General features: G+C 41.3%; 3 protein-coding genes across 3 annotated transcripts in view; 1 reads left to right on the top strand and 2 right to left on the bottom strand.

Annotated features, from left to right (window-relative positions):
- The window catches only part of LOC143494164 (uncharacterized), a 205,981-nt gene that overhangs the window by 66,242 nt on the left and 115,540 nt on the right, over positions 1-24,199 (top strand). The window lies entirely within an intron of this gene.
- LOC143494167 (uncharacterized) lies at positions 9,405-14,591 on the bottom strand. Its single transcript, XM_076992255.1, has one exon. It carries the CDS (start codon positions 13,992-13,994, stop codon positions 11,370-11,372), a length of 2,625 nt encoding a protein of 874 aa, XP_076848370.1. The 5' UTR covers positions 13,995-14,591; the 3' UTR covers positions 9,405-11,369.
- The window catches only part of LOC143494173 (uncharacterized), a 295,830-nt gene continuing 291,555 nt past the window's right edge, over positions 19,925-24,199 (bottom strand). The window contains exon 4 of the mRNA XM_076992262.1: positions 19,925-22,846. Within this exon, the coding sequence (XP_076848377.1) occupies positions 21,693-22,846 (1,154 nt within the window). The 3' untranslated portion in view covers positions 19,925-21,692. The remainder of the gene's footprint in view (positions 22,847-24,199) is intronic.

Raw genomic sequence — 24,199 nt, 5'->3', positions numbered from 1 at the left:
GTATGTGTGTGACTAGGGGTGTGTGTGCGCTGTTCTGTTCAGGGGAGTGGGTGTGTGTGTGTGTGTGTGTTTGTGTGTCTGAGATCCTCCTGTTCTGTTCAGGGTGTGTGTGTGTGTGTGTGTGTGTGTGTGTGTGTGTGTGTGTGTGTGACTACGGGTGTGTGTGTCTGAGATCCCTATCTTTTAGCGCTGGTCTGTGTGACTAGGGTTTGTGCACGTGTTTGTTTATGTGTGTGTGTGTGTGTGTGTGTGTGTGTGTGTGTGTGTGTGTGTGTCATGGGTTAAAGCAAGAAATTTTCATTTGACTGAAAATTTTTCCTGGCAAAAGACAATGCTAGCAATTACTGAAAATGTGGTGTAGTTGGGACACGACCTCTTTTGCCTAATTCTACACAATAAACACATTTATAAAGTATATTTATCTAAACAGCCTGTGTAAGGAGAGAAGAGAGAATCTATGAAGCGACAAAATGCAACACCTGAGCAATAAATGTACATAAATCTGGGGGTCCTCTTCAGAAAACTATTTAAAGATCAAGTCAAATTTAGTGAATCCTGGTGAGTTTTAAAAGGTATGAAGCTCTCTTGTTTTTATCAAATTCACTATTCACAAAAACATAAGCCGTAAGATTACCTGCTTTAAGTAGGTATGTTACAAAAAAATTACACTGGATAGAGCTTTTAAATACAAACAGAACAAAACCATCCATGTTAAGCCTGGTTTAAGCCATTATATTTGACGCGGCGCGTGCGGGCAGCGCGGGCGGCGCGGGCGACGCGGGCGGTGCGTGCGCTGAAAATGACGTAATCGCGGTGGCTCCACCCGTGCGCGAGAGCCTCGCGCGCGAGGAGGGTACGGCTCGAGAAAAGAGACCACCTCCCCGTGGCTGCGTGTGCGTGGCTGCCTGGCCATGGCACAAACGCGTTCCTGATCTCGCGCATGCTCGTTCGTGTCAATAGTATACGGCGCGAGACTGGGAGACTCTCTCACCATGGCTCTCTCATCCTGGCTGCACCGCGCTGGTGAAGTTCCGTTATAGTCTCGCGTGATAGGAATTTCTAAATAAAAGTAATAAATGCAAATTTACCGTTTCTACATAAATAACTACATATACCTTCACTCTTTGTATTTACGAAACATCCTACATGGCATTATAAGGATGTTTGCAAAGGATTTGAAAACTTCAATGCACATTAAACTTAATGTTTTGCAGATAAAATTCAGGTAGAAATACATGAAAACACACAAACAAAATATTTCCATTTAGAACTTTATTTTTGCAAAAGCCGCATGGCTTCCCCTCTTTAAACACTGTTCAATTTACAGTTGATTGGTATTCCCAATTTGTCAAGCATTGTTCATTGTTCCCATGCGAAGTTTACAATGCAGAGAACTTAACAGGCTATTCTTAAATGTTTTCCTCTCCATAAAGTAACTTTATGAACATATACATTGCCAATACAAGACTAGAATGTAAGATTCGTTTGTCTACAAAAACGAGGTATTTTAACTTACACTAAACGCTGGCGTCGGCCATCGTTTTGCACACGAACGAGCATGCGCGAGATCAGGAACGCGTTTGTGCCATGGCCAGGCAGCCACGCACACGCAGCCACGGGGAGGTGGTCTCTTTTCTCGAGCCGTACCCTCCTCGTTCGTGTGCAAAACGATGGCCGACGCCAGCGTTTAGTGTAAGTTAAAATACCTCGTTTTTGTAGACAAACGAATCTTACATTCTAGTCTTGTATTGGCAATGTATATGTTCATAAAGTTACTTTATGGAGAGGAAAACATTTAAGAATAGCCTGTTAAGTTCTCTGCATTGTAAACTTCGCATGGGAACAATGAACAATGCTTGACAAATTGGGAATACCAATCAACTGTAAATTGAACAGTGTTTAAAGAGGGGAAGCCATGCGGCTTTTGCAAAAATAAAGTTCTAAATGGAAATATTTTGTTTGTGTGTTTTCATGTATTTCTACCTGAATTTTATCTGCAAAACATTAAGTTTAATGTGCATTGAAGTTTTCAAATCCTTTGCAAACATCCTTATAATGCCATGTAGGATGTTTCGTAAATACAAAGAGTGAAGGTATATGTAGTTATTTATGTAGAAACGGTAAATTTGCATTTATTACTTTTATTTAGAAATTCCTATCACGCGAGACTATAACGGAACTTCACCAGCGCGGTGCAGCCAGGATGAGAGAGCCATGGTGAGAGAGTCTCCCAGTCTCGCGCCGTATACTATTGGAGGGCGCTGGTGATTCGCAAGGTCGTGCACCTCTCGAATTTTGTAACTTCGCACGCGCCGCGCCTCAGCACAATGAACAAAGTCATGTTTGCAGGGTTCATACACCTTTATAAGGTGGAATTAAAGCACTTGCACGTCACTTTCAAGGTCCATTTCAACACGTTTTCAATGTTACATTTAATTAAGTTAAATATTTATACATATACTCGAAATGATTCGAAATAATTCGCTTTTTATCACATTTTTAAATGGTTGTTTATTTTCAAAACACCCAATCTTAATGTCTTCACGTTCTCTCATGTTTCCTGGAATTACAAGAGGCTCGTATTTGTTAACGTAATGCAAGAAAACTGTTCAGTCAGACAGATATTTGTTGTGAAACGAAGTAGTTACAATTTCAACATTTTAAAGTACTTTAGCCTAAATTCCAGCACTTTTCAAACCTGGAACACATAGCAACATTAAAATTCTCCTGTTTTTGAGCGGTGTTTCTTTATACTACCACATATCGTTTCGCACAAGACTGCAAAAAGAATGTGACGCGTCAACTAGCCTCCGCCGTTCGCGCAAGTTTGCACGAGGTGTACAGAGTCGCGCGCTACGGTCACGCCAGGCAGGAGGGAGGTCACTTTTCTACATAATGTCCGTAAATCTGAAGGCGGAATGACCCGCAAGTCAATCAAATGACACCGCCGTCATCCATCCAGCGCTGATGAGCGCCAGTGAGAATCATATTTCAGCCACAAAAGATAGCACGCACGCGCGTGTGGTTTATTATGATTTGACGGATTTTTTCCCCAAAAAAATCAAATGACGGAAATCCGTCGTAGTGACGGAGAACTTTAACCCATGGTGTGTGTGTGTGTGTCGCAGGTGTCTAGGGTTATACGGCTCCGGAGAGTCAACATTAAAGAAGATCAAATTAATGTTTTAATTAACCTTATCAAGCAAAATATCAAAGCACAACTTAATACTCTTTGGTCGTCTTGACGTTGATTGATGTGATGATGATGTCATGAGTTGGGGTGGGGTGGAGGGGCGGAGGGGGGGGGAGGAAGGGGGGGGAGTGGGGGGGGGTTGGAGGGGGAGGGGGGGGAGGGGGTGGTAAGGGGCGGGGTCAACTAGAGGTCAAAGTCGTAAATCACTTTTTGTCATATGCCGTACTCTACCAATATATACTGTTAATACCTCTAAATTAAAATCTCTCCATAAACCCTCAAGAATACTAAAATCAAACCATTTCATTTTCTAGGAGCACAGAATAGAGAGAGAGAAGTGGAAGCCAAGATAATTGAGGGAGGGATTGTTGGGATGACAGAAAAGCCATTTGTACAAGTACTGAACATTAATGACAATCACTGGATTACAGCAAGCAACATTTTCTGTGGGTCAAACAAGTTGTGCATTTATGACAGTTTGAATGCATCAATTAATAAGACCACCCATCAAATGCTGTCTTGGATGCTTCGTCCAGAAGCACCCTATTTCCTCCTCAGGAGACCTGCTGTGCAAATTCAGCAGTCAGGTAGCAACTGTGGACTTTTTGCACTGGCCTTTGCTACAGTTTTATGTGAAGGAGTGAGACCAGATGAGTGCCATTTAGAGGAGTGTTGGGATATTTTCTCCGACCCAGACGGGCCCCAACACCGCCCCGATGATCCGATTGGTTTTGACTGAGTGACCCAAGCAAAGTCTTGACACCAAAAGTTCTTTTAGATCAATTTATATGGAATATAAGTGAGTACAGAATAGCCAAAGTATACGTGGTACAAACTCTCCAGTGCACTGGTGCTCGCCTGTGCTGGACGATGTCCTCCCTTTCATACTCTTTCTCTCTCTAAGTTTCTATTTCTCTCTAAGTTTCGATAACTCCCCCCACCTTTGCTGCTCTCCCTCGAAACCCCACCTGCTCCTCTGTAGTTGTCTGTCTGCTTATCTCAAAACTGCGTGCCTTGCATTTTGCACTGAATGGGCTCATTCTGTTCTTCTCAAGGCCACTGTGGCCTCTTCCCTTCTGCTCTCTCACAGTCTTCCAAGAAAACAAAGTTTCGTTTCGCCTTTAAGTTTCTTTTTTCCTACAGGAGAGAAAAAACTAAGGCAAAGACAGAGCAATGATGGAGAAAAGAGCTCCTGTCTTTCCCTTCATAAAAACACAGCCAAAATTATACAAGACCACATGAGTGTCATGTGTGTGTCAGTGAAAGGTTACATATGTGTGTGCATCATTAATCTACATATCCAATATAATGGTTAATCAAGTGATTACATATCTCTTATGCAGAGTTATAATTATAACTCTTATTATATATATTATATAATGGAATATAATGAAATAATAAAAATGTCCACCACAGTATAAAAAAGTAATATATTTTTTCCATCTCATTATTTCAAAATCCTACAGTAAAAACACTGGCAAATCACATGAATAATACCCTAGAAAGTGTAGAGTAATTTGAAAACAATTTGTGTATTTTACACAGCCCCAAATAGTGAACATAAGCAACCGAATAATCATGTATCAGTATTTTGCCAACTTCATATTTGAGTTCGGTATCATACGACTTAAAATTCCCACACTTAAAAAATAACTGAAAAACAAAATATGGGCACATTTAATTATTTAGATAAGTACAGAACATCAATGTATAACATTTCAATCTCTCTGTGTCGTGTCCCAAAGCGCTACCGTAATACCGCCTGTATGCGCGTAAGTGAGTTTTAGTAATAAAATCGTACAATATAACTAGCATATAAGCTTTAATCTTTGTAACAGGAACCACTGGGCTGCTAAACAAAAGAACCAAATATAATTATATTCGTATAGTATCAAATAAGTAGCTACGTTATCTGGCTGGGTTAGTTAGCGCTACAACATCCATTATAAAAACACTTTAACACATTGAATTTTCCACCAACTTAGTCAAGACACGAGATTCAACCGTGAGGTAACGGAACGAACAAAATAGTGTGGTTAAGATGTGGTTAAAAGGTGTTAGTGGTACGTATTACTAAGTTAAGTACTTACAGGTCAACCAGTAGTCCAACACTTCCAAACACCAACACGACAATAGGCGCAACTCCACTAAACGCCCGATGCTGGTATTGAGAATAAGGAAACCTGTGGTCTGTAATGTCCGATGGTGATGGTAGGTAGAGGTGGGCGGATCGATCCAAATATCGATACCAACGCTGATATTGATTTGGAGCAATACTCGTGTAAAAAGATTAATACTCAATCTTTTTAACTCTCCCGCACACACCGACTGCTGCGTACCTGGATTCATCAAAATCTCTTCTCTGTCTGTAAGAGCAGCGTTGCCAACAAGTATCCGTATCTGCAGAAGCAAAAGTCCAGGGGGTGGAGCTAGATCTAGATCCAACTCCTCCCACCGTCCACAGTTTCTTTTGGACGGTCCAGGGGGCGGAGCTGCATCTAATCCAACTCCTCCTACGTGTTGCTTACGTTTTCCGACCAGGAAATATAAATCCAATAAATTCACCCTTAAGACTGCTACCGTTTACAGATCAAAATGTTCTTTAATTGTTATTTAAATAACATAATACACGTTTTTTAAGTTTACAAGAAAACGTAAAAGTTGCCAACTCCTCAGTAAGGAAAGACGCTATTGGCTATCCTAAAAGTCACAAAATGGCGTCATCGCCTAATTTGCATAATACCTGTTTTTGAAGCTGTAAAATAATAACGTTGTGGGAGAGAAAAAAATATATAATAAAAATACTATAAATATGTTAGAGTGACTGATTGAGACTGTGTGAGTTAAATTCAGTGATTTATTTTAATTCGTTTATTTCATGCTGGTTGCCATTTTGATAAATTCCTGCACGAAAACGAGGCTGTGGTGGGAAGAATCCTGAAAGTGTCGTGCGGAGCTGCAGGAGCGGTGCAGGTAGTTCAGTGCTGCTGTGGCATATTGTTGTGTGATGGGAAGATACCTCGAGTGTATCCACACACTACACAAACTGTGTTGACACTGTGTTGGTCATTGTTGTGTGGCAGCTGTAATTTAGTTATGGGAAGATGATACCTCAAGGAGTGTATCCACACACTACACAAACTGTGTTGACACTGTATTGACACTGTGTTGGTCATTGTTGTGTGGCAGCTGTAATTTAGTGATGGGAAGATGATACCTCAAGGAGTGTATCCACACACTACACAAACTGTGTTGACACTGTATTGACACTGTGTTGGTCATTGTTGTGTGCCAGGCTGTAATTTAGTGATGGGAAGATGATACCTCAAGGAGTGTATCCACACACTACACAAACTGTGTTGACACTGTATTGACACTGTGTTGGTCATTGTTGTGTGGCAGCTGTAATTTAGTGATGGGAAGATGATACCTCAAGGAGTGTATCCACACACTACACAAACTGTGTTGACACTGTATTGACACTGTGTTGGTCATTGTTGTGTGGCAGCTGTAATTTAGTGATGGGAAGATGATACCTCAAGGAGTGTATCCACACACTACACAAACTGTGTTAGAGGTCTGCGCGGGACTGCTTTTTTAATCCCGCTCCCGCCCGCTCCCGCAGGTTTTAGACCCGCTCCCGCCCGCTCCCGCCAAAAAATCGCTTGTTTTAATCCCGCTCCCGCCCGCACCTGCTTGTTTTAATCCCGCTCCCGCCCGCACCGGCCAAAAAATCGCTTGTTTTAATCCCGCACCCGCCCACCACATACACATTTCTGTCGCCCCCGCCCGCAATCCTAATACAGTATGAATTGAATTAATTAGATTTAGTACTTGAAATTTTCTTATGTATTTATTAAAACAGCAATAGGCTATAGCGATTGATCGTGCTGTCCCATTTCTTATCACAATCCAAACACATCCCGTCAGGTGACGTACACCAACACTTTCTGACATGTATCACAACAAGCCGATTTCCATCTCCATTAATTACAATGGAATATGACTTCCATACATCAGAATACATCAGACTTTCCTGTAGTTGGCTTAATTGTGGTGTATTCGCCTGTTTTAATAGAATTTTCCACAGCTGAAACTGGTTGACCGTCTACAGCAGGGGTCGGCAACCTATGGCACGCGTGCCACCATTGGCACACCGAGGCATAGTCACTGTCACGCGACACGCTGGACCAGCATCAGCAAAAATATATATTTTAATATAAATTATTATATTAATGGATTATACTTTCGCGAGTGACCGTAGCGCGCGACTCCGCACGCACACCTCGCGCGAATGGCGGAGGCGTTTAAACTTGGCGATCGATCGCGATATAATACTTTTTGTGTCGATTTACACCTCCCCCCCTCCTCGGTCAACAATTTAAACTCGCCGCCATAGTGGCACACTCATTGACTGGACATGTTAAAGTTGGCACTCCATGTCTCAAAGGTTGCCGACCCCTGGTCTACAGTCTCTGCCATTTCTGTATCAAAATGACAAAATGACGCACACTTCATGTTCACGTGATCAGTTGCTTAGCCAATATTTTGAATTAGTTTATTGCTTACTTACTGAATGATTAGTTGTTTTCGTCCTGTTCCTTATGCATGGAAATCATTGCGTTGTTATTATTATAATTTTCTAGACTATTAATTTGCGGGATTTTTCTACATGTATATGTGGTCCCGCTCCCGCATCGCCTGGACTAATTCAACTCCCGCTCCCGCCAATAACAATTAAATTCTGTCCCGCGCCGCAAGATATTCTGTCGGGTCCCGCGGGACCCGCGGGATTACCGCGGGAGTGCAGACCTCTAAACTGTGTTGACACTGTATTGACGCTGTGTTGGTCATTGTTGTGTGCCAGGCTGTAATTTAGTGATGGGAAGATGATACTTTTTAGTTCACTTGTGACTTTGATGAGGAAGAGGAAGAATTGCACATTACAAATCTGCATGAGAAAGAAATGTGAGTTACCAGAGACGTACAGAGCTGCAAATGATGAATTAATTTGTCAATGAATGTATTACTCATTACAATATTTGATTTCAAAGGTTATGGAAATATTTGAAACATTTAATCTTTATTATGTAAACAAAATAATGGTCTAAGCCCATAACGAGTTGGTGCAGTGCATGAAGTAAGGTCTGGTAATCCATAACACTATTATCAAAGTACTTTAATGTATTGCAAGCAACAGTCAGCAGGGTTTGTATAACATGGTGCAATTACCTGTACTCTATGCTTGGTACGTTACCAATATGGCCAAGTAGAGAGGCTGTAGATGAACTGATCCCACCCTCCTTTAAACAGACATTCCCCAAAGCATGAGTGATACTAGACTGTACAGAGATCTACATCCAAACTGCAAGCTCAAAGGTTCTCAACACTGTCACATACTCCCATTATAAAGGTTCCACCACACTAAAGTCTCTGATTGGTATTAATCCTTTAGGGTCAATTAGTCTAGTCAGCAAGCTGTACACAGGCTTCATCTCAGATAAAGAAATTACCACAGAGTCTGGCATTCTGAGCCTACTTGAACCAGGAGATGAAGTAATTGCAGATAAAGGGTTTCTTATCAAAGACCTCCTCAGTAACATTCGTGTGAAACTTGTAATTCTTACATTCTTGGGGCCATGTGGGCAGTTTAGTAAAGAAGAAATTACATACACACAAGAAATTGCTCACTTGAGGATCCATGTTGAGCAATCAGACGCATTAAAGAATACCAGATATTTGACGGAGTTCTGCCCCTTTCCCTGTGTGGTTCAGTTAACCAGCTGTGTTTGTGCTCTACTTACCAATTTTCAGGGACCTCTTTTTTAATTATGAAGTAACATATTCAAAGTGTATTATCAAATGTTAACATGCATAGTACAACCATGAAGTATATTTTACAAATTCAGTATTATTTTTATTAGCCATACTGGACTTTGAATTGCTTGAAAATTATTCTTCCACTGAGTAACAAACATTCAAACATTTATTCAGCTCAATTTTTATTGATGTGCATTTTTTTTGTTAATAATGAAATTAATGTAACACATTTTTGCTCATTGTGAACCAATAAAAACAATGTACTAATTTTCTAAAAATCATTCTTAGTTTTTTTAATGGTTCTGACATTTTTATGGTCATGACATTCTCTCACTTTTTAAAATCAATTCTTAAAACTGTCATATTACAGAAACATTTACCTATTAACAGTAGTTTCCTTAAGGAACAATGCCAAATTTATGTGTGCTTCCTTTATTTATAGTCTCCTCATCTGCACAGGCCAGGCAGAAAATATTCAAAGAAGAACATATCCAGTTTAGTTTTCATAGACTCCGATATCTTGCCATCAGAGTGGATCTGCTCCAGGTGATTGTCTTTGGTACAGTGAACAAAAAGATCACACCACTTCATTCCAGTGATGCCCATCTGCCCCATTACCTGGTAATAGTAGTCATGGTTGCATTTAAGAGCAAAAGTGCCATCTGGGCCTGCAGACAGATAACTGCACTCAACAAATCTCCAGAAGCCCCTGAAGAAGCCCAGAATTGTCAACCACCTTACGATCAGGTGAGGCACCTTAATGGGGGGGCATGAGGATTTATGATGAAGCCACAAGGTCATGTGTGATAACCTGTTACTTGTTCATACTCTGAAGATGCAATGGGTTCCACCTCTAGGCCCCTTTTCATTGCCAGGGTCTGCACAGGCCTTTTCTGTCTTTGCATATTTGTCACTAAGCAGTCAAAGTCTGCAATTCTAGAAACAATATTTTTGAAAACAGATGAGGTCAGACGCTGGGAGCGGACACTGTGCCAGGTCTTGTTTGTGCTCTGGTCCCTCGTTTCCATCTCCAGTAACTCTGCATCAGAGAGGGTGACAGTCATGCCACAGTAGTAGTTACTCTCAGTTTCATTTAAAGCAGTGGTGTAATTACATGGCTGTGGTGGCAGAGGAAACAGTGGGTGAGGGTCAGTGATTGTAGTGGTGGGCAGCTTGTGGGATTGGTAAGTAAACAGTGATCCACAGGGCAGGTCTCCAAACTCTGTTGCAACTTTATCCACTGGATGTCTGGCTGATGCTTGAAGTAGCTGGACCATTTGAGACGTGCTTCCAATAGCAGAAAGGTTCTCTGTAAGGACATGAGCAAACTGATCACTTGGAAGAGGGGCTGGAATGGGGCAATAGAGGTTAGGAATGATACCATCACAGCATCTTTTATATTTCTTCAGAAGTTGAGTTGTTGTGGGTGGCTTTAATTTTGACACTGTCACTGTATTAACAGGTTTTGGGCTTAAACCTAATGCACGTGGTGGAATGTGCCAAGTCTGTGGCAGTGAGGTGTTACTAACAGTAGGAGGGACAGATTTACAGTCTAGCTTCAAAACATGATTGCAGGATGGCAGCCACGGTGACGAGCTCCTCCGTGTTGTGTTTGTTTTTGTTAATTAATGTTGTCTATTGTATGTCAAACTCGGTCAGCTGGAACAGAGAACAGTTACTAACCATCAGGGACAACATTTCTCCTGACTTTATGGCGGAATTTATTCAAGTACCTTCAGAGTGTGTGGAAATCTTAACAACGGCCGCGCTGATGCTGCTGGGACTAGCAAGGAGACGCTGGAGGTGCAGACGAAGGGTCAGACGTGCGGGCTCGCTCGTACGTCTCAGACTGCGCGGGCCTCGCACACCTCTACCGTCATTACACTTTAAAGAAAAATACACGTTTACATTTTATACTTTCAGTTTATTAAGTGTGAACACTTTTAAAATAAAAATGCATTTGGTAGCAACAGCTTTTAGGTGAATTCTTAATTATTTCAATCATAATAATAATGCACTGGTTAGTGTCCCAGTAGGAGTCCACTGTTGCAGATATAGACACCTCAAAATGCCCTCTGTTTATTGTCCTGGATTACCTTTCTTGAAGGTAGATTTATGATTACCCTTTTCACCAGTCTTCCAGCCATCAGTAACTACCAACTACCAGTAACTATTTGCTGATTAATATCGATATAATACTAGTTTTAACATGTTGCTCCTGTACACAGTCAGGAAACAGCTCAAATACATTTTTAATAACACTAAACCCCAAATTGGATTGAATCGATTAAATCAGATTAAATCGAAATAAATCAATTCTTAATCTTCAGAATCGGATCGATTCTTGGAATTGGAATCAATACCCAGCCCTATTAGTAAAACTCTTCCCACACTCTGAGCAGTGAAATGGCTTCTCTCCTGTGTGAATGTGCTGGTGTTCATGGAGATGACTGTGTTTAATAAAACTCTTCCCACACTCTGAGCAGTGATATGGCTTCTCTCCTGTGTGAATGCGCTGGTGTGTTTTGAGACTATTCTGTTGAGTAAAACTCTTCCCACACTCTGAGCAGTGATATGGCTTCTCTCCTGTGTGAATGCGCTGGTGTTGCTGGAGACTTCTCTGTGTAGTAAAACTCTTCCCACACTCTGAGCAGTGATATGGCTTCTCTCCTGTGTGAATGCGCTGGTGTTCGTTGAGATGACTCTGTTTAGTAAAACTCTTCCCACACTCTGAGCAGTGATATGGCTTCTCTCCTGTGTGAATGCGCTGGTGTTCGTTGAGATGACTCTGTTTAGTAAAACTCTTCCCACACTCTGAGCAGTGATATGGCTTCTCTCCTGTGTGAATGCGCTGGTGTTCGTTGAGATGACTCTGTTTAGTAAAACTCTTCCCACACTCTGAGCAGTGATATGGTTTCTCTCCTGTGTGAATGTGCTGGTGTACGTTGAGATGACTCTGTGTAGTAAAACTCTTCCCACACTCTGAGCAGTGATATGGTTTCTCTCCTGTGTGAACGCGCTGGTGTTGCTGGAGATTTCCCTGTGTAGTAAAACTCTTCCCACACTCTGAGCAGAGATATGGTTTCTCTCCTGTGTGAATGCGCTGGTGTATGTTGAGATGACTCTGTGTAGGAAAACTCTTCCCGCACTCTGAGCAGTGATATCTGTTCTCTCCTGTGTGAATGTGCTGGTGCAGTTGAAGACTCCTCTGTGTAGTAAAACTCTTCCCACACTCTGAGCAGTGATATGGCTTCTCTCCTGTGTGAATGTGCTGGTGTTGCTGGAGACTTCCCTGTGTAGTAAAACTCTTCCCACACTGTGAGCAGTGATATGGTTTCTCTCCTGTGTGAATGCGCTGGTGTACGTTGAGATGACTCTGTTTAGTAAAACTCTTCCCACACTCTGAGCAGTGATATGGCTTCTCTCCTGTGTGAATGCGCTGGTGCAGTTGAAGACTTCCCTGTGTAGTAAAACTCTTCCCACACTCTGAGCAGTGATATGGTTTCTCTCCTGTGTGAATGTGCTGGTGTACGTTGAGATGACTCTGTGTAGTAAAACTCTTCCCACACTCTGAGCAGTGATATGGCTTCTCTCCTGTGTGAATGCGCTGGTGCAGTTGAAGACTTCTCTGTGTAGTAAAACTCTTCCCACACTCTGAGCAGTAATATGGCTTCTCTCCTGTGTGAATGCGCTGGTGTGTTTTGAGACTATTCTGTTGAGTAAAACTCTTCCCACACTCTGAGCAGTGATATGGCTTTTCTCCTGTGTGAACGCGCTGGTGTTGCTGGAGATTTCCCTGTGTAGTAAAACTCTTCCCACACTCTGAGCAGAGATATGGTTTCTCTCCTGTGTGAATGCGCTGGTGTATGTTGAGATGACTCTGTGTAGGAAAACTCTTCCCGCACTCTGAGCAGTGATATCTGTTCTCTCCTGTGTGAATGTGCTGGTGCAGTTGAAGACTCCTCTGTGTAGTAAAACTCTTCCCACACTCTGAGCAGTGATATGGCTTCTCTCCTGTGTGAATGTGCTGGTGTTGCTGGAGACTTCCCTGTGTAGTAAAACTCTTCCCACACTGTGAGCAGTGATATGGTTTCTCTCCTGTGTGAATGCGCTGGTGTACGTTGAGATGACTCTGTTTAGTAAAACTCTTCCCACACTCTGAGCAGTGATATGGCTTCTCTCCTGTGTGAATGCGCTGGTGCAGTTGAAGACTTCCCTGTGTAGTAAAACTCTTCCCACACTCTGAGCAGTGATATGGTTTCTCTCCTGTGTGAATGTGCTGGTGTACGTTGAGATGACTCTGTGTAGTAAAACTCTTCCCACACTCTGAGCAGTGATATGGCTTCTCTCCTGTGTGAATGCGCTGGTGCAGTTGAAGACTTCTCTGTGTAGTAAAACTCTTCCCACACTCTGAGCAGTAATATGGCTTCTCTCCTGTGTGAATGCGCTGGTGTGTTTTGAGACTATTCTGTTGAGTAAAACTCTTCCCACACTCTGAGCAGTGATATGGCTTTTCTCCTGTGTGAATGCGCTGGTGTTTCTGGAGATTTCCCTGTGTAGTAAAACTCTTCCCACACTCTGAGCAGTGATATGGTTTCTCTCCTGTGTGAATGCGCTGGTGTACGTTGAGAGGACTCTGTGTGGTAAAACTCTTCCCACACTCTGAGCAGTGATATGGCTTATCTCCTGTGTGAATGCGCTGGTGCCGTTGAAGACTTCTCTGTGTAGTAAAACTATTCCCACACTCTGAGCAGTGATATGGCTTCTCTCCTGTGTGAATGCGCTGGTGTTTCTGGAGATCACTTTGTTTAGTAAAATTCTTCCCACACTCTAAGCAGTTGTAGCTTTTCTCCTTTTCCATGTTTACTGATTTCAGCAGTCTGACATACTCCTCACAGGTAAATGTGTTTATGTAGGTAAAGTTTACCTGTTGAGGAAAGTGGATAGCATTAATTCCTAGAGGAAAAAGACATTGTTTCATCTTCTTCTCACAATGAATTTGCAATCATGACAAAGAACCATTTGGGCTCTGCATAATGCTAAAGACATTAATTCTAAAGACATTCATGCTAAAGACCATCAGGAGACAGTGCTAGACTTCCTTACTTCACTAAAATGAAAACATTTGTCTATGTTGTGATACGTGTCTCTCTCTGTTTTGTTCAGTGTCACTCTATGTGCCAGTCTATAGGGACTTTTATTTTGTAGGGTTCATCAACTTTATTTTCAAAGTTGTTCTTTTCCTTCCTCTCTCTCTCATGGTGCTGCAGAGCTGCTTTGGTCTGTTGAAGCTCCTTATGAGTTCCAGCAGTGTGATTTGATCTTTTAAATTATTGTGCATCAGAGAATTAATCTATGGGCAGCACCAACATATCACAGAAAATTCACCTGTGCACACGATTACTCATTGTGCCATGTTTCCAGGTAGATTGAAGGTAAAAATGATGTTGGCCTCTTTAGAAAGCACTCCTGTTAAAAGTGTGCAAAAAGTCACATGATCCACAAAGGACATATTTTGTACGTACGTATTTGTGCGTGTAGTGTGATGTATTAGAAAGTTGCTGTGCATTTGCTTGAACGTCACATATGAATTTACAATCGCATTTTGTATTTGTAAGTCACTGTTTTCGTTTGAAAATAACGTTGTTTGCTTGCAAATAGAATATTTGTGGAATATGTTCTACAGTGTAGCTCCAGTTAAAACAGAATTAATTAGGGAGAAAAAGCTTGCAGCATGGTATGACGACCACACTCGTCTTCTAAAACAGGCAGCTCGAGCAGCGGAGCGCAAATGGAGATCCACCTCACTAGAATTGTTTAGAATCGCATGGAAAGACGCCGTAGTCAAATATAAACATGCCGTTTATAAACTCGACAATAGAAATCAACAAAAATAACCCTAGATTTCTCTTCGCGACTGTATCAAAACTAACAAGAAATATCAATGACACTAGTTCTAAATACGGCACTTACACACACTTGTGATGAATTTTTTAACTTTTTTAGTAATAACATATATATTATCCGACTACAGAGTCATAATAGGCCTACATCACAGCCTAACCTCCAATCCAACCCCAGTAGTATAGGTATTAGTAACTACGCATCCGAAAATATTACTGAGCTAAATGTCTTTGATCCTATATCACAAAAAGAGCTCACAACACTAATTCGTTCGTCTAAGCCTACATCATGTATATTAGACCCAGTTCCAACCCGTCTACTCAAATACCTACTCCCAACTATTACAGGGCCCTTGCTTAATATGATTAACAGTTCCCTTAACCTAGGATATGTGCCCAAACAATTAAAATGCGCCGTAATTAGACCCTTGATTAAAAAACAGAATCTCGATCCGCAGATTCTAACCAACTATAGACCAATTTCTAATCTCCCATTTATCTCTAAAATTCTAGAAAAAAAGCAGTTTACATTCAGTTATACCATTATCTCCAATCAAATAGTATCCATGAAAAGTTCCAATCAGGATTTAGACCGAACCACATCACTGTACGTAAAACAGTACGTAAACGTAAAAACACTCCAATGAATAACCAAACTAAATCAAATGTATGTAACATTACAATACTTCCACTATAACAGCATAAAATCAATTAATTCGTACATTAAAGCTACAGTAATAAAACCGTACAACATAACTAGCATATAAGCTTTTATCTTTGTAACAGGAACCACTGAGCTACTAAACAAAATAACCAAATATAATTATATTCGTATAGTATCAAATAAGTAGCTACGTTATCTGGCTGGGTTAGTTAGCGCTACAACATCCATTATAAAAACACTTTAACACATTGAATTTTCCACCAACTTAGTCAAGACACGAGATTCAACCGTGAGGTAACGGAACGAACAAAATAGTGTGGTTAAGATGTGGTTAAAAGGTGTTAGTGGTACGTATTACTAAGTTAAGTACTTACAGGTCAACCAGTAGTCCAACACTTCCAAACACCAACACGACAATAGGCGCAACTCCACTAAACGCCCGATGCTGATATTGAGAATAAGGAAACCTGTGGTCTGTAATGTCCGATGGTGATGGTAGGTAGAGGTGGGCGGATCGATCCAAATATCGATACCAACGCTGCTATTGATTTGGAGCAATACTCGTGTAAAAAGATTAATACTCAATCTTTTTAACTCTCCCGCACGCACCGACTGCTGCGTACGTGGATTCATCAAAGTCTCTGTCTGTAAGAGCAGCGTTGCCAACAAGTTTCCGCAAAAGTCCAGGGGGTGGAGCTAGATCTAGATCCAACTCCTCCCACCGTCCATAGTTTCTTTTGGTCGGTCCAGGGGGCGGAGCTGCATCTAATCCAACTCCTCCTACGTGTCGCTTACGTTTTCCGACCAGGAAATATAAATCCAATAAATTCACCCTTAAGACTGCTACAGTTTAGAGATCAAAATGTTCTTTAAATGTTATTTAAATAACACAATACACGTTTTTTTAAGTTTACAAGAAAACGTAAAAGTTACCAACTCCTCAGTAAGGAAAGACGCTATTGGCTGTCCTAAAAGTCACAAAATGGCGTCATCGCCTAATTTGCATAAAACCGTAAAATAATAACGTTGTGGGAGAGAAAAAATGATTAAAATACCCTAAATATGTTAGAGTGACTGACGGAGACTGTGTGAGTTAAATTCAGTGATTTATTTTGTATTACACTGAAGACGCATTTATATTTACATCCGGCTCTGTAAATACGGGGCGAGGTCAATCAGCGGCGGCTTTGGGCATGCGCAGTTCATTTGCAGCGTGGACGTGGAGCGGTGCGGGTCTGCTCTGACTGTCAGACTGCATTGTGAGTGTTGTGGGCGGGGCTCACGGCAGCACCCGCTGCTCGCTGAGGACAGTAACTGAAGACCATGTGTGTTCATCTCCGAGTCTACAAAAGTCTCCAGTAACACCACAAAAAGTCACTAGATTTGTCGCTACTTGCTTAAAATAGTCACACAGCACGGAGCAGCGCACCCGCCCCCTCTCGTCTTTAGTCTTTACACCGTCACGTTGCTCAGCAACCATGCAGGTAGGCTCCGCCTGGCCCCGCCCACTCAGCGCTCTCCTCGAGTCGACACCTTACAGTACGGAGAGAGAGAGACACCACCGGAGTATTGAAATGTCTGAGAGGAAGACATGCGCCGTTTGGCTTTATTTTATTGCAGAAAATAAAACTACAGCAAGCTGTATAGTTTGAAACAGGGCTGTTAAATACAGTGGAAACACAACAACTGTGTTAGTTGTAATTAATAGGGAGAGTTATGGAGTTAATGGAGATAAATTCATCCAGAACTCTTGATGTCGAAACATGCCTGCTTATAGTTTGAATTTAATGTGATAATGGTGAGGTGAAGTCAACTCTAGCTTTCTTATTCACAGCTTCAGGAATATGGTGGGACCATTTAAGGTGGAATTTTAGACAATAAATTGGTGATTTTAGTCCAAATGTGCTGTGTTGTTGTGTGGCAGCTGTAATTTAGTGATGAGAAGATGATACCTCAAGGAGTGTATCCACACACTACACAAACTGTGTTGACACTGTATTGACACTGTGTTGGTCATTGTTGAGTGCCAGGCTGTAATTTAGTGATGGGAAGATGATACTTTTTAGTTCAACTTGTGACTTTGATGAGGAAGAATTGCACATTACAAATCTGCATGAGAAAGAAATGTGAGTTACCAGATACGTACAGAGCTGCAAATTATGAATTAATTTTTCAATGAATGTATTACTCATTACAATATAAAATAATGTTCTAAGCCCATAACAAGTTGGTGCAGTGCATGAAGTAAGGTCTGGTAATCCATAACATTATTATCAAATCACTTTAAGTCAAAGGTAGTTTGTGTAAATTTAAAAACAGATCACCTTACTAATAATGCTTTTTTATTCCCATTTTCTTTTGTCTCTCCTCCAACACAGTTCTAAGCAGGTCATAGAGGCACTGGGTGATCATGACTATCTGGAGGAGACTCTGTCTGTAGAAGAACAACTTGATGCAGCAAAGAGGGAGATTGACCATCTGGAGGAAGAAAACCTCAAGAGTGAGCGGTTTCATCTACAACGCTTCCAGTGTGAGCCTAAACTGATCATGTTTTACACTGGATTTAAAGATGATGACACACTAAAAGCTGTGTAAAAGCAGCCTGTACACAGGCTCTATCTCAGATAAAGAAATTACCACAGAGTCTGGCATTCTGAGCCTACTTGAACCAGGAGATGAAGTAATTGTAGATAAAGGGTTTCTTATTATGTTTCGATACACATATTAATAATATAACTAGGGTAGCGTTCTTTCACTTGCGCAACATTGCCAAAATTAGAAACATATTAAATATTAGCGATGCAGAAAAACTAATCCATGCATTCATATCCTCTCGTTTAGATTATTGCAACAGTCTCCTAGCTGGATGTTCTGGTAAATCGATAAACAAACTCCAGCTGGTTCAGAATGCAGCAGCACGAGTTTTAACAAAAGCTAAAAAGTTTGATCACATTAGTCCCGTACTATCGTCATTACACTGGCTGCCAATTAGATTCCGTATTGACTATAAAATACTTTTATTAACATATAAAACGCTGCATGGCTTAGCTCCAGACTATCTTAGTGAACTTATTGAACAATATAACCCAGCGCGTTCAGCTCCTTCGTTCTGGCCGGCGTGTACATTACGCCGAGTGCGTGCACCAGCGACGCGCAGAGACAGCTTGCCGAACAGATAATGGAACTAGAGAGAGATCATCCAGACTCATCTGAACAGATAATGGAACTAGAGAGAGATCATCCAGACTCATCTGAACAGATAATGGAACTAGAGAGAGATCATCCAGACTCATCTGAACAGATAATGGAACTAGAGAGAGATCATCCAGACTCATCTGAACAGATAATGGAACTAGAGAGAGATCATCCAGACTCATCTGAACAGATAATGGAACTAGAGAGAGATCATCCAGACTCATCTGAACAGATAATGGAACTAGAGAGAGATCATCCAGACTCATCTGAACAGATAATGGAACTAGAGAGAGATCATCCAGACTCATCTGAACAGATAATGGAACTAGAGAGAGATCATCCAGACTCATCTGAACAGATAATGGAACTAGAAAGAGATCATCCAGACTCATCTGAACAGATAATGGAACTAGAGAGAGATCATCCAGACTCATCTGAACAGATAATGGAACTAGAGAGAGATCATCCAGACTCATCTGAACAGATAATGGAACTAGAGAGAGATCATCCAGACTCATCTGAACAGATAATGGAACTAGAGAGAGATCATCCAGACTCATCTGAACAGATAATGGAACTAGAGAGAGATCATCCAGACTCATCTGAACAGATAATGGAACTAGAGAGAGATCATCCAGACTCATCTGAACAGATAATGGAACTAGAGAGAGATCATCCAGACTCATCTGAACAGATAATGGAACTAGAGAGAGATCATCCAGACTCATCTGAACAGATAATGGAACTAGAGAGAGATCATCCAGACTCATCTGAACAGATAATGGAACTAGAGAGAGATCATCCAGACTCATCTGAACAGATAATGGAACTAGAGAGAGATCATCCAGACTCATCTGAACAGATAATGGAACTAGAAAGAGATCATCCAGACTCATCTGAACAGATAATGGAACTAGAGAGAGATCATCCAGACTCATCTGAACAGATAATGGAACTAGAAAGAGATCATCCAGACTCATCTGAACAGATAATGGAACTAGAGAGAGATCATCCAGACTCATCTGAACAGATAATGGAACTAGAGAGAGATCATCCAGACTCATCTGAACAGATAATGAAACTAGAGAGAGATCATCCAGACTCATCTGAACAGATAATGGAACTAGAGAGAGATCATCCAGACTCATCTGAACAGATAATGGAACTAGAGAGAGATCATCCAGACTCATCTGAACAGATAATGGAACTAGAGAGAGATCATCCAGACTGGCTGCTGATCACCCTGGGGGACTTTAACAGCGCTAACCTCAGGAAGGAGATGCCCAAGTACAGGCAACACATCACATGTGCTACACGTGAAGGCAACATGCTGGACAAATGCTACACAAGCATCAAGAATGCCTATCACGCTGTTGCGCGCGCCGCTCTCGGGCTCTCCGATCACAGCCTCGTTCACCTCATTCCCACGTACCGGCAGAAACTCAAAACCAACAAGCCGGCTGGTACAAAGACAAGACATATATAGGCAAACAAACAACCCTCAGGTGAGACGGATCACGGGCTCCGCCCACCTGAGGGACGCAGATGACTTCACCAAACAACAACAACAACAGCCGCTGTGGACGGAGGCGGCCGGTAGGGGGCCGCCTCACCGTGACAAAAACTACAGCTGTAACGGGTAGAGTTGACAAATAAAGAGATAAACTCATAAATTTGACTTTCAATATCAGAATTGTGATCGTAATTAAAACTTATCTATATTTAGTTTTAGCCAGGTGAAAGAAAAGGGCTTTATGCAGGGTTTTGTTAAAATTTTACCTAAATTGAAAAATTCCCAGACTGCTTATACATTTTTTTTTATTTAAGTTTTACATATCACAACATCGGCAATATTCTCACCTTTAATTTAAGCCATATTTTATAAAAATCGAATAAGAAATAAGGGCGCTAGGACTGTTTTTGTGACAGATGGATGCACATCCCGCATAGGAACTACACTGCTTTGCTGACATGACTCAATAGTAATGGCTCCGAGGGCGACGCATTGCTAGCTATAGCGGCAACAGGCGATGTCCAATCCAGTAATATAGATCAATGTTCTCACTTTAAAGAAAAATACACGTTTACATTTTATACTTTCAGTTTATTAAGTGTGAGCACTTTTAAAATAAAAATGCATTTGGTAGCAACAGCTTTTAGGTGAATTCTTAATTATTTCAATCATAATAATAATGCACTGGTTAGTGTCCCAGTAGGAGTCCACTGTTGCAGATATAGACACCTCAAAGATGTCCTCTGTTTATTGTCCTGGATTACCTTTCTTGAAGGTAGATTTATGAATAACCTTTTCACCAGTCTTCCAGCCATCAGTAACTACCAACAGGGTATCTGGACATTTTAAAATCTCAAATTCAATGACTTTTAAGACCTTTTTAATACCTCTCACAAGAAAAAATAATACTATTACTGGGGATGCAGGTGTGTGCCGGGGGGGGTGTGGCGAACGAAAATTGTTGACGTTGTTGAGGCCGTATACTCCAACGCTAGGAATCTAGCACTAGGACCCTGGAGCGGTTATTTTCTGCATTAGCGCTAGATTCGGCAAAGTTCACATCGCGCCAGAACAACTGAACAACACACACTTATAATAATTTAATGCCTCCCCTCATAAAATTCCAGACATTTTAAGACATTTTTAGGCCTTGAATATGGAAAACTAAATTTAAGACTTTTTAAGGACCCGCGGGTACCCTGTACCAACTACCAGTAACTATTTGCTGATTAATATCGATATAATACTAGTTTTAACATGTTGCTCCTGTACACAGTCAGGAAACAGCTCAAATACATTTTTAATAACACTAAACCCCGAATTGGATTGAATCGATTAAATCGGATTAAATCGAAATAAATCAATTCTTAATCTTCAGAATCGGATCGATTCTTGGCATTTGAATCAATACCCAGCCCTATTAGTAAAACTCTTCCCACACTCTGAGCAGTGAAATGGCTTCTCTCCTGTGTGAATGTGCTGGTGTTCATGGAGATGACTGTGTTTAATAAAACTCTTCCCACACTGTGAGCAGTGATATGGCTTCTCTCCTGTGTGAATGCGCTGGTGTTGCTGGAGATTTCCCTGTGTAGTAAAACTCTTCCCACACTCTGAGCAGTGATATGGCTTCTCTCCTGTGTGAATGCGCTGGTGTTGCTGGAGATTTCCCTGTGTAGTAAAACTCTTCCCACACTCTGAGCAGTGATATGGCTTCTCTCCTGTGTGAATGCGCTGGTGTTCGTTGAGATGACTCTGTTTAGTAAAACTGTTCCCACACTCTGAGCAGTGATATGGTTTCTCTCCTGTGTGAATGCGCTGGTGTACGTTGAGATGACTCTGTGTAGTAAAACTCTTCCCACACTCTGAGCAGTGATATGGCTTCTCTCCTGTGTGAATGCACTGGTGCAGTTGAAGACTTCTCTGTGTAGTAAAACTCTTCCCACACTCTGAGCAGTGATATGGTTTCTCTCCTGTGTGAATGTGCTGGTGTTGCTGGAGATTTCCCTGTGTAGTAAAACTGTTCCCACACTCTGAGCAGTGATATGGCTTCTCTCCTGTGTGAATGCGCTGGTGTTGCTGGAGATTTCCCTGTGTAGTAAAACTGTTCCCACACTCTGAGCAGTGATATGGCTTCTCTCCTGTGTGAATGCGCTGGTGTTCGTTGAGATGACTCTGTTTATTAAAACTCTTCCCACACTCTGAGCAGTGATATGGTTTCTCTCCTGTGTGAATGCGCTGGTGTTCGTTGAGATGACTCTGTGTAGTAAAACTCTTCCCACACTCTGAGCAGTGATATGGCTTCTCTCCTGTGTGAATGCGCTGGTGTGTTTTGAGACTATTCTGTTGAGTAAAACTCTTCCCACACTCTGAGCAGTGATATGGCTTCTCTCCTGTGTGAATGCGCTGGTGTTTCTGGAGATTTCCCTGTGTAGTAAAACTCTTCCCACACTCTGAGCAGTGATATGGTTTCTCTCCTGTGTGAATGCGCTGGTGTACGTTGAGATTACTCTGTGTGGTAAAACTCTTCCCACACTCTGAGCAGTGATATGGCTTATCTCCTGTGTGAATGCGCTGGTGCCGTTGAAGACTTCTCTGTGTAGTAAAACTCTTCCCACACTCTGAGCAGTAATATAGCTTCTCTCCTGTGTGAATGCGCTGGTGTTTCTGGAGATCACTTTGTTTAGTAAAATTCTTCCCACACTCTAAGCAGTTGTAGCTTTTCTCCTTTTCCATGTTTACTGATTTCAGCAGTCTGACATACTCCTCACAGATAAATGTGTTTATGTAGGTAAAGTTTACCTGTTGAGGAAAGTGGATAGCATTAATTCCTAGAGGAAAAAGACATTGTTTCATCTTCTTCTCACAATGAATTTGCAATCATGACAAAGAACCATTTGGGCTCTGCATAATGCTAAAGACATTAATTCTAAAGACATTCATGCTAAAGACCATCAGGAGACAGTGCTAGGCTTCCTTACTTCACTAAAATGCAAACATTTGTTGTTGTGATACGTGTCTCTCTCTGTTTGGTTCAGTGTCACTCTATGTGCCAGTCTATAGGGACTTTTATTTTGTATGGTTCATCAACTTTATTTTCAAAGTTGTTCTTTTCCTTCCTTTCTCTCTCATGGTGCTGCAGAGCTGCTTTGGTCTGTTGAAGCTCCTTATGAGTTCCAGCAGTGTGATTTGATCTTTTAAATTATTGTGCATCAGAGAATTAATCTATGGGCAGCACCAACATATCACAGAAAATTCACCTGTGCACACGATTACTCATTGTGCCATGTTTCCAGGTTGATTAAAGGTAAAAATGATGTTGGCCTCTTTAGAAAGCACTCCTGTTAAAAGTGTGCAAAAAGTCACATGATCCACAAAGGACATATATTGTACGTACGTATTTGTGCGTGTAGTGTGATGTATTAGAAAGTTGCTGTGCATTTGCTTGAACGTCACATATGAATTTACAACTATCGCATTTTGTATTTGTAAGTCACTGTTTTCGTTTGAAAATAACGTTGTTTGCTTGCAAATAGAATATTTGTGGAACATGTTCTACAGTGTAGCTCCAGTTAAAACTAAATTAATTAGGGAGAAAAAGCTTGCACCATGGTATGACGACCACACTCGTCTTCTAAAACAGGCAGCTCGAGCAGCGGAGTGCAAATGGAGATCCACCTCACTAGAAGTGTTTAGAATCGCATGGAAAGACGCCGTGGTCAAATATAAACATGCCCTAATAAAAGCTAGAGCCTCATATTATTCGACACTAATAGAAATCAACAAAAATAACCCTAGATTTCTCTTCGCGACTGTATCAAAACTAACAAGAAATATCAATGACACTAGTTCTAATACGGCATTTACACACACTAGTGATGAATTTTTAAACTTTTTTAGTAATAACATATATA

The sequence above is a fragment of the Brachyhypopomus gauderio genome, unplaced genomic scaffold (genome assembly GCF_052324685.1).
Source record: "Brachyhypopomus gauderio isolate BG-103 unplaced genomic scaffold, BGAUD_0.2 sc91, whole genome shotgun sequence".
In the NCBI taxonomy this organism is placed as follows: domain Eukaryota; kingdom Metazoa; phylum Chordata; class Actinopteri; order Gymnotiformes; family Hypopomidae; genus Brachyhypopomus; species Brachyhypopomus gauderio.
The sequence above is the reverse complement of the archived record's forward strand: the minus strand, read 5'-3'. Positions and strand labels throughout refer to the sequence as shown.

Excerpts from the sequence above, each read along its gene's own strand:
- LOC143494167 (XM_076992255.1), bottom strand. The coding sequence starts at position 13,994 with ATGAAACAATGTCTTTTTCCTCTAGGAATTAATGCTATCCACTTTCCT.